The sequence below is a fragment of the Paramisgurnus dabryanus genome, chromosome 23 (assembly GCF_030506205.2).
Source record: "Paramisgurnus dabryanus chromosome 23, PD_genome_1.1, whole genome shotgun sequence".
Lineage (NCBI taxonomy): Eukaryota > Metazoa > Chordata > Actinopteri > Cypriniformes > Cobitidae > Paramisgurnus > Paramisgurnus dabryanus.
The window spans coordinates 26,352,699-26,364,473 of NC_133359.1; the positions used below are offsets into that span (position 1 = coordinate 26,352,699).

Consider the following 11,775-nt stretch of genomic DNA (forward strand, 5'->3'; position numbering starts at 1 on the left):
AGAGTGTTGATGTATACAGTACAGTTATAAGTTTAAAGGGCCTCGAAATATGAACATGACACATTTTTGTGTAAAGTGTTATCAAAACAATTCTTACAAATAATTGTATACCCAATACAAAGAAATCATTCATCTTGCCGGGCTATGTGTTTATTGCAAAAAATGGCATTTTTGTGCAAACTGCATTATGTATCAAAATACAACGGTGTTACTATCTAATGCCATTACTGAACCATAGTACAACAACAGTACTTTTTTGTAAAGGGCCTGGACCTCCAAATGTGTTTAAAATGTTCAAAGCAGCATGTCTTCTCTGAAGTAATTTCTATTGTGCTCAAAGTGAATAATGCTTTATCTTATCTCAGAGAGATCAGTGCATGTGGTTAGGGAACTCTAGATAGTTTAACATAGTTACAAACTGACTGCTTGCAGTGCCTTAAGCAATATAGTTATAGGATTACCGCTTTGCGCCTGGAAACATAAGCCTCTCCTAGCGGCGGACAGCTTAAGACCCGCACGTAACTCTATTAAAGCACACAGAATTTCTCCAGACACAACTAAAATCCCATAACTCGGTTAAACAGCTCGCAGTTGCTCAAGATACAGCCACGACTGGATTGTTGAAAATCACAGCGTTTGCTCTTTATTAAAACTGCCGTTTTATTAGTTTATTCCTATCAATTCACGTCCGCTGTCGATACTTACCGCTCTGCGTGATAGGAACCGCACTGTGAATATTGTATCATTGCTGTTTTTATCTTAAGTAGTATTTTTATCTTGTGTTTTAGTAAAAACAAAATCCCTTAAAAACATCTGTTAATCTCTTAACATTCCTTAACCAAGATAAATTGTCTTCAGAACTCTGAAATAAAAAACTGCAAAAACGTTTATTGTATTTTATTTCTTTTTTACTGCGAGGCATTGGAGAAAATGTTTGCCTGCGTGGTGAGAAAAACATCTTCCTGTAGCTTCATTTGTAGATCATTGTGTTAGCAATGTAAACGTGGTTTTTAGGGTACACACATACAGTAGTGATAAAATATAAAATTGCATAGATTTTAAATGATTTTGGATAAAGTGTCTGCTAAATGCATAAATGTAAATGTAATAAATTGGGATATAGTCTATAAAAGCAAATCTGTTTATTGTACAACATTGTAAATCATAATTAAATATGTATATGATATATCAAACAAGGTTATATTTAATCAGTATATCATTATAATAAAATGAACAAATTTGACAAGTGAACACATTAATATAAGCTATGAAATTTGTCTGTCTGTTTGTGTCCGGGTGTCTTTCCGCCATCCGTCCGTCCTTTCATTCATCCATCCATCTGTCCATATGTCTATCTACCAACCTACCTGCCAGCTTGTCTGTCTGTCTCTGTCTGTCTACCTATCAACCAACCAACTTACCTGCCATCTTGTCTGTCTCTCTCTCTCTATCTATATGTCTACCTATCAACCAACCTACCTGCCAGCCTGTCTGTCTGTCTGTCTGTGTGTCTATCTATCTATCTATCTATCTATCTATCTATCTATCTATCTATCTATCTATCTATCTATCTATCTATCTATCTATCTATCTATCTATCTATCTATCTATCTATCTATCTGTCTGTCTGTCTGTCTGTCTGTCTGTCTGTCTGTCTGTCTCTCTGTCTACCAACTTACCTCCTAGCCTGTCTGTCTGTCTGTCTGTCTGCGTGTCTATCTATCTATCTATCTATCTATCTATCTGTCTGTCTGTCTGTCTGTCTGTCTGTCTGTCTGTCTGTCTGTCTGTCTGTCTGTCTGTCTGTCTGTCTGTCTGTCTGTCTGTCTGTCTGTCTGTCTGTCTGTCTGTCTGTCTATGTGTCTATCTATCTATCTGTCTGTCTGTCTGTCTGTCTGCCTGTATGTTTACCTACTAACTTACCTGCCAGCCTATCTGTCTGTCTGTCTGTTTATCTATGCCTAACTACCAATTTGCCTGCATCCTATCTATCTGTCTGTCTGTCTATCTATCTATATGTCTACATACCAATTTACCTGCATCCTATCTATCTGTCTGTCTGTCGATCTATCTACCTGCCAGCCTGTCTGTCTGTCTGCCTGACTGTCTTTCTGTCTGTCTGTCTGTCTGTCTGGTTAAAACACTGGGTAAAAAGGGACAAACCCAGCCTTTGAGTTCAATTAAATAAAAAAATATATTTGACCCAGTAATGGGTTAGAACAACCTAGCATTTTAGGTTAAACAACCATGCATAGGTTACACTACAACCCAATGGCTGGTTTTGTCCCATTTTGACCCAACACTGTGTTAAGAACGACCCAGCACTTTTTTGGGTGTATCTTTTGTCTGTTCGTCCATCCATCCATCCATTTATTTTACAGCACACCTTTGTACATTATATATTTGTTATCCTCATCTCTGTCTCTTTAGTTCCTCTTAAACTGGTACTTTTTTGCCTGTGGCAGACACTTTTATTCAAAATGACTTATAGATGCAAGATACAGTATACTCCTGTGTCAGTTTCTCTGTTTTCTAGGAATCAAACTAATGACTTTGCATTGCTAACACAATGCTCTACTGAGCAACAGGAACACTGTGTTTGTTGGTTTGTTTGCTTTCCAAATCATCACTGACATTACTTAGCAAATAAAGTAGCTTTGTGTGACCTTGTCAAACTGCATTGCAACCTAAAGACTGTTAAAGACCTTCAAAATACCCCCCACACCCCCCACTTCCTCTTTAAATAGAAATATGTCAACACAGGAAGAAAAATACACTCTTTAAGGTACGAAGCGTCAAAAGGCATGACGCCTCCAAAAAGGCACGACACCTTCACACCATACCTTAATATCATGTTTGGTTATAGCCTAAAACATCATATATTTAAATTAGGGATGCACGATATTTATCGGACAGATAAATTATCGGCCGATATGGGCGGGAATGACGTCATTTTTATCGATCCGATAAACAACTAAAATCCGATAACTACATCCGATACAGTACGATTGCTGGTAAATCAATAAATCTGTCTGCTTTATCCTCTTTCCGGAACTGACTACACCTCAAACTGTCGCGCTCATTATGCGCTCAACTGTCGCGCTTACCACGTCATCATCTGTAAACAAACATGTCTTCGCCGGTCTGGAAGTTTTTCTCGGTGGCAGTGGAGGACAATGCTTTTGCTATTTGCAAAAAATGTTCAGCAAGGGTTCCGAGAGGAGGAAAAAATTCGTCAAGTTTCAACACATCCAATCTTATATCGCACTTGAGAGGTCGTCATCGCGGCGAAGATGTACTGAAAGAATACGAAGCCGCGGCAGCTGCAGCTAAAGTTAATAGCGCGAAGGCTAAAACACCGAGCGTCACTGTACCCATTCAGCGAGCATTTGAAAATGCTAAAAAGTTTTCCAGAGACAGCGAAAAGGCAAAAGCTATAAATGACAAAGTGATCGAATTTATAGTCCTCGACGACCAACCGTTCTCCGTAGTAGAGGATCTGGGTTTTCGCGGATTAGTACAGCATTTGGAGCCACGTTACACCCTTCCAAGCCGCCGCTTCTTCTCTGATGTTTCCCTCCCTGCTTTGTATGAGTCAGTCGCCACACACATTCATAATTTGATCGACAAAAATGGACTACACATAAGTTTCACCACGGACATCTGGACATCTGATGTTAGTCCGGTGAGTATGCTTAGTTTAACGGCTCAGTGGTTGGATGAACATTTTAACATGCAGAAAGTTCTGCTGCACGCACAGGAGTGCTCCGGATCGCATACCGGGGCAATGATATGCGAAGCTTTTGAAGCAATGTTAGAACGGTGGAGTATAACAAAAGACAGAGTGCATGTTGTCCTTCGGGATAATGCACGCAATATCATCAAGGCCATGCAGGACTGTGAGCTTGCAAGCTTGGGCTGTATGGCACACACCTTACAGCTCGCGGTAAACGAGGCTGTGCTGAGCCAGAGAAGCATAACAGACTGTATTTCGATCTGCAGAAAGATGGTAGGCCACTTCAAACATTCACAAGTTGCCACCTCCCGTCTGCAAGACTTGCAAAAACAACTGGGCATGAAAGAGACGAGGCTTCAACAAGACGTGCCCACCAGATGGAACAGCACGTTCTATATGCTGAGAAGTTTGTTGGATCAGAGGCGAGCCCTTGCAGCATATGCGGTAGATTTTCAATTACCTGCTTTTTTGAGCATACAACAATGGACATTAATTGAAAACATGATGACCATTCTTGACCCATGTGAACAGCTGACAAGAGACATCAGCTCATCTACAGCCACAGTAGCTGATGTGATCCCCTCCATTGTAGCATTAAAACGTCTGTTAAACAAGACCGTTGCAACAGATCATGGAGTTAAAACTTCAAAGACCACTCTACTGCAAGCCATAGAACAGCGATTCAGTCATATCTATGGAGAGCCCCTGTTTTATCTTGCTACAATCTTGGACCCCAGGTATAAGGACTGCTATTTTGACCAACCAATGAAAAGAGAAGTAACAGAAAAATTGCAGACCATGATGAGCTGTGCATCAGAGAATGCGGATGAACCAAAAGTTAAAAAGACCAAGACAGATGGTGGCAATGTTTCCTTGCTAGCAATGTATGAAGAAATCCTTCAAGAAAACTATGATGTCACGAAAGAGATGACCCAAAGCCGAACAGAGGGGCAGGTAATTAAATTGTTTATCTAAGTTAGGTTTATTTGTCTCTAAAAATAGACCAAAATGTAACAGCCTAATTTTTTCTTTGTTCATTGTCTACTTTAGATAAACGTGTACCTCTCGGAGCCCCCAATTCCTAGATCAGAGAGCCCCTTGGAATACTGGAAACGCAACAAATCCCAGTTCCCAGACCTTGCTTCACTTGCAAGGAAATACCTGTCAGCCCCTTGCACCAGCATTGACAGTGAACGCTTATTTTCTGCTGCTGCAAATGTTATGGATGAAAAAAGAAACCGAATTGGATGTGAGAAGGCAGAGATGCTTTTGTTTATCAAAAAAAATCTGCCACTAATGCCTAATGTAACAAATAGAAAAGATGATGGACATTAAACAGAGAAGTAAAAAATGTGCACTTTATAGAAGGTTGAGACAGGTTGAGTAGTGCAAATTGGAAATCAAATTATTATTGTTTATATTTTTTATGTTAAACTATATAATTTCTATGCCCGATGCACTTCATTTTTGTTAAGCATGCACTTTTCTGTATTATACAAGGTTGACAAATGTCAATGCATTTTATTTATTTAATTATTTTTATTTTTTATATTTTTAAAAAATGTCACCCTCATGCGGTAGAATAGATGCATTTCTTGTTTGTTATGCATGAAATACTTATGTTAATGACTAATGAGTTGTTAATTGCAGATAAACCAGAGTTCCATGACAGATTTTGTTAAACCCTTTCTGTCACACAGTATTGTGGTTTATTACACACAAAAACATTTGGTGAGTCAGGCCTGATGTTTGCTGTTAAGGCCAGAGCTGCAAAAATATCAGTTTTATCAGTGCACTTTTGTTTTTAAGATGTATTTAAGGTTGACAAATTTTAATGAATTTTTTTTTTTTTTTTTAAAGGATACCTACCTCACCCTCATGCACTAAAGGTAGAATAGATGCATTTCTTGTTTGTTATGCGTGAAATACTTATGTTAATGACTAATAAGTTGTTAATTGCAGATAAACCAGAGTTCCATGACAGGTTCTGTTAAACCCTTTCTGTCACACAATATTGTGGTTTATTACACACAAAAACATTTGATAAGTCAGGCCTGATGTTTGCTGTTAAGGCCAGAGCTGCAAAAATATCAGTTTTATCAATGCACTTTTGTTTTTAAGATGTATTTAAGGTTGACAAATGTTAATGAATTTTATTTATTTTTTTAGTTTAAAAAGGATACCTACCTCACCCACATGCACTAAAGGTAGAATAGATGCATTTCTTGTTTGTTATGTGTGAAATACTTATGTTAATGACTAATAAGTTGTTAATTGCAGACCAGAGTTCCATGACAGGTTCTGTTAAACCCTTTCTGTCACACAGTATTGTGGTGCCTTACACACAAAAACATTTGATAAGTCAGGCCTGATGTTTGCTGTTAAGGCCAGAGCTGCAAAAATATCAGTTTTATCAATGCACTTTGTTTTTAAGATGTATTTAAGGTTGACAAATGTTAATGAATTTTATTTTTTGTTTAAAGACATATATACCTACCTCATCCTCATGCACTAAAGGTGGGATAGATTAATTTCTTGTTTGTTATACAAAAACTTCAACTTAAAGTAATTTAATTGCAGATAAACCATAGTACTGTTAAACCCTTTCTGTTACTAAGTATTGTGGTGTATTACACAAAAAATAAAAAGTGGAAGAGTCAAGGAGTAATGTTTGCTGTTATAGTTGTGCCAGAACACTAAAATATCAGTTTCATCAGTGCTTTCATCTTGGATTTTTTTATTCTCGTAGGAGCACAATCTGAAAGTTATTTCGAAAATTATAATGTAAAAAATTGCACTTACTGGTTATCGGTATCTGTATCGGTATCGGCTATTAAGATGACTTAATTATCGGTTATCGGTATCGGTCAAATTTTCTCTTATCGTGCATCCCTAATTTAAATGTTTATTTATAACAAACCCCTTTGTTTTTTTATTAGAATTATAAAGCCTTAATTATTCGATTCCAAAGAATGAAACGTTGAACTAGAACTAGAAATTGTTTGAAAAGACGTGTCATTTATGTAGATTCTTTCATCAAGCACAGCAGCGTCTCTAAAGCCAAATCTCCAGCAGTAGAAAATGTTACATATGAAAACGGCACTCGTTTTGAAAAGGCGTAACAGGCTGTTGACACTCTACATAAAAATAGGAGATGTTGACCTTTACCACGAACGCCCCCTCTCTATCCTATTCTCGTTTTCTCTCTCTTTATGTTGCCTGCTTTCTTTTCAAAAGCACAATCCCTACCTCTTCTTTTCACTGTTATCCCAAATAATTACCCCTCCGTTTCGGCCCGGGTCCCTAGAGGCCCACGGCTTCTCAAAAGGCCGCTCTGTGTATCCAAGCGTGAAGGGATTTCAGATCAGCACTCGATCTCTCAGTATTCAGCATCTAATTAACCACTCCGGTATTGCAGCGGGCCCCAGACCAGACCAAGTCCATATGGCTGTTACAAGGCCACTACGATTATAACTGTGTGCTGCGGGAGAGAGGATAAGGCTGAAATAAGAATGGTTCAGTATATTATTTTTAACAACTCCCAAACGGCTGACATGACGGTGCATTTGTTATTTTTAAGCACCAGTACCTGATCTCCACGTAACCTTGACCTCCCATGTACTCACACCTCTGTTTATGTCTTAAAGAAAGAGAGAGTAGCCATCTGTGTGTGAATCATATTTTATTCACTGTTTCACAAAACAACCAATTTTTATACATTGTTTCTCTGTAACTATAGAAAAATAATATATATATTTTAAATAATAACTGTTTGAATAATAACTTTTAGATATAAAATCATCAGAAGTGGTTTGCGTGACACTGCAAAAAATGAACAGAATCACTTTTTACCCGAACCTGACGTGCATAAAAAATTTTTTATAAAGGAAAGACCCAACCCGAGACAAACCCAAGAAAATTAAACCCGAGCCTGACCCAACCCAGTGGCGATTTCTGTTTAAATCGACTGGACCCAAATGTGTACGGCACAGATGTGTGTGCAGTCTGCAGCCCCGCACGCACGCATGCACCAGTCAGACCCGGTGTCCTCGCATCCAGTTTTGCCCGCTGTTTCATTTATTTTGATTTGTTATCTGATGACGACACCACCGCTAAAATGTGCATTCAAAATTTATTTGGCTAAATGAAAATTAACCTACTGCCAGCCACCCAATGTCGCAAGCCCTCTTGGCAAACAGCGGAGGGGTTGGAAAAGGACTCGATGCACACATGTCTTCTTAGGTCCGTTCAGCAAAAACACATTCATTTTAAATTCAATCAACTGTTGTGTTATACAGTAGAACTTGTGTTTTTATGTAAGTGGGAATGTTTCATGTCTGTACAGTTTTCAGCAAGATTTATTATTTTTATGCAGTTTAATAGTTTCTTCTAAAGTAATTTTAAGTAATTATTAGAAAAATGTAAATGAACCTTTTCTCTCTTAAGATGCCAAAGTCAATATCAGGGACTATCATGGCAAGATTGCAGCACATTACTGGAACGGCAACATGGATATTTTTAGCAAACATGGATCACATTCTGGTACATTAACATATTTATACTTCTTTATAGTGATTGAATTCAATTTATAGATTTACATCAGAATAATTAAATTTTAGTTTTATTTGATTAAAGGAATAGTTTACCCAAAGATGAAAGTGCTGTCATCATTTTCTCACTCTCATGTTGTTACGAACCTGTAAAAATGTCTTTGTTCTGATGTAACATAATGTCCTGCTACTTTACACTGACTCAGGGGACTGTGCAATCTTAATTCTACTAGACCTCTCGGCTGCATTTGATACAGTAGACCATAAGAACTTGATTACATGGCTAGAACAATGTGTTTGTGTTAAAGGTACAGCATTGGCATGGTTTAGAGCTTATTTGGCTGAAAGAACATTTGCAGTTTGTATTGGTGACTTTCTCTCCTCAACTGCTTTTCTCACGTGTGGGGTCCCCCAGGGCTCCATTTTGGGGCCTATTCTGTTTTTCCTGCACATGCTCCCCTTGGGACATATTTTTAGAAAATTTGGTATTTCTTTTCATTTCTATGCAAAATATCTGCAAATGTATCTGCCTGAAATTGAAAAATACTTGCTCTTTGGTTTCTTTTGCAGTGTCTTGAGGAAATCAAGGTCTGGATGGCACTAAATTTCCTTAATTTTAATAAAAAGAAAACAGAAGTTATGTTGTTTAGGCCAGGGGGTAACTGTGAGTTGGTAGATTTAAACCTTGGTGAATGAAATCCATTTGTGAGGCCCTATGTAAAAAAACTTGGGTGCCATCATGGATTGTGATTTTAAACTTGACAAACAGATTAACTTATTTTCCAATTGAGACAGCTCACCAAGGTGAAACCTTTCTTATCTCTTATAGATTTTCAAAGAGTTGTTCATATTTTTATTTTAAGTCGCATGGATTACTGCATTGGCCTATACATTAGTATTAGTCAGGCCGCTCTCTCTAGACTGCAGATGCTCAAGAATGAGGCAGCTCGCCTGTTGACGGGTACACGAAAGAGGAACACATCACCCACGTTCTTGCAACTCTTCACTGGTTACCTGTCCATTACAGGATAAAATTTAAAATGTTAGTACCTGTTTTTAAATCACTTAATGGCTTAGCACCAAAGTAACTTTCTGATCTGATTATTCTTTTTGTTCCGCCAAGAGCACTTAGGTCTGCTGACCATTTGACTCTAGTTGTTGCACGGATAAAGTTGAAGAGCAGGGCTGACCGAGCCTTTAAAGTGGCGTCACCGAAACTCTGGAACAGTTTGCTTCTTTATATTAGACAGGCTCAAGTACTTGCTGCTTTTAAATCATGCTTTAAAATGTACTTTATAGTCTGGCATTTGATGCTATGTGAGAGCTGCTTTCTTTTATTATTTTATTGTGTCTAGATGTCTTTCTTCTGTGGTGTTGACTGTTTGTTTCTTGGATATATTTATTCATTTGTGTATACAGCACTTTGATAAACAATTGCTGTTTAAAAAAAGTTCTTTATAAATACATTTTCATTTTGACTTAAACACAAAGGAAGATATTTTGAGGAATGTTTGTTACCAAACCGTTCATAAGCCCCATTCACTTCCATAGTATTCTCTATTCCTACTATAGAAGTGAATGGGGCTTATGATCAGTTTGGATACAAGCATTCCTCAAAATATCTTCCTTTGTGTTCATCAGAACAAATAAATTTATACAGGTTTTTAACAACATGAGAGTGAGAAACAGAATCTTAATTTTTATTTAATTTTTTTTTATTTAATTTTAATTGTAGTTTAATTTTTAGTATTTTGCTATGAGCTTTTGTCATTTTTTAGCTTTAAATAATTTTTTCCCCAAACAAATATAGGTAATTTAATTTGGATGTAATTTCTTAAAACTTGTTCCTAATGGTTTAAGTTTTGGTTAGTTTTAGTTAACGATATTATTTACATACTGTCAAAGTCAAGTTTCTCTGCTGTTTAAGTGGTTGTTTAAAGTGATTGACAGTTGCTTCCCTCCACTCAGGTGGCAGATGGTCAGGAGGGAGGCGGGGCCAATGTTACGCTCAGCTGTCAGCCCTTCTGTCTCGCTCACGGAGTCACAGCAACATCAGTGTGGAGATGTGCGCCAGTCCCTTAATCCGCATGAGCCAATCACCTTCTCCCTGATACCAACTCTCATTAGCGTGTAATGTATGTCATGTATTTCAAAATATGAAAGTGTCAAAAAAAACAAAAACTTAAGAAGAAACAAGAACTTTTATAGCTATGGATTTAACAATACCATTTGTGTTTAAATCATTTCATATGATAGAAAATGACATATTTTTGTTTAATACGTTGGTGGCAAACATAGGCACTTATGAAGAAGTGCATTCAAGAATCAAAGGATGGCTACTTTAAAAGTCAAATATGAGATTGAATAGGCGTGTTTTAACTTTTGACTGGTGGCGTATGCGCATATGTCACTTTCTTTTCTAATGTAAAGTGAATGAAAGCAAGTCTGCTTGACAGTTTAAAGGATTTTATTTGGTCATTTAACCATTCACATCTGTTACCCTCAAGAATCAATAAACCTCCATATAAACACCTGCCGAGTCTCCTCTGAAGAGCAGATAATGCTTGTGACACAATTTATAAACCACTGTGCATTTAAAGTATCTCACGTGCTATTTAAGATAAAAAGTGTGAGAGTCACCAAACCCAAAACATCTTTGCTGGTAATCTTTCGTTTTCCTGTCAAAAATACCCAAATGTTTTTGTCTGCTCTCTTTATAAGCTCCTCAATTAACACAGCGGCTAAATGAACACATCATGGTGTAATGCTACTGTCCATCTGTTGTATCTCAGGCCGTTGTCTTTGTTAGATGCTGACTGCAGTATTTCTCACTTTTAAACCAACTCTCACAGAAGATGTCCAGTAAGTTTATATCACATAAGAAAGTGTCCTCGTGACAGCAGGCCTCAGATTTGACATTCAAAATGAATGTTTGGTTTCAATGTGATCGACAGTTACTGTATGAATACTCAGTACTGTATAAGAGAAGAAGAAAAGTGTTTATAGAGGAATAGTAAACACATACAGTAGAGGCAGTTTCCCAAATAGGTTTTTAGATTCAGTTATATTAGAAGTAGTTTTTACAAACAATCCTTACAAAAGTCATTGGTGTGCATCTTGAGACAAAACAATGGCACTGATATATGTTAAGACACGTCAAAGCAACACGTTTTTAAATTAAGACAGCTCAAACATGCACTTTAATCTGGGACTAAGATAAGCCCTGTCCAGGAAACTGCCCCATAATCATACGCTTAAGCTTTATGTGCAACTTGTGGAGAATAAATAATAAATTAACCATCTCTGTTGCATTTACTGGTAATTTATGGGAACAACAGGCCATCTCATTTACATTACATGTCTAGTCTGTAATAGTCCAAAGAAAACACTTGTTTACCTTAAATCACATGTAAAAAAAATAATATTAGGAGAAAAAACTACAAGATAAAATTGCTAAATAAAAATAAAATAAAATAAATAATGAATAAA

General features: G+C 37.1%; 1 protein-coding gene across 1 annotated transcript; it reads left to right on the top strand.

Moving 5' to 3' along the window:
• The first annotated feature begins 3,611 nt into the window (after window positions 1-3,611).
• Window positions 3,612-5,071, top strand: LOC135781713 (zinc finger BED domain-containing protein 4-like). Its single transcript, XM_065292309.2, has 2 exons — window positions 3,612-4,690; window positions 4,787-5,071. Exons 1-2 carry the CDS (start codon window positions 3,692-3,694, stop codon window positions 5,069-5,071), a joined length of 1,284 nt encoding a protein of 427 aa, XP_065148381.1. The 5' UTR covers window positions 3,612-3,691.
• The last annotated feature ends 6,704 nt before the right edge of the window (window positions 5,072-11,775 follow it).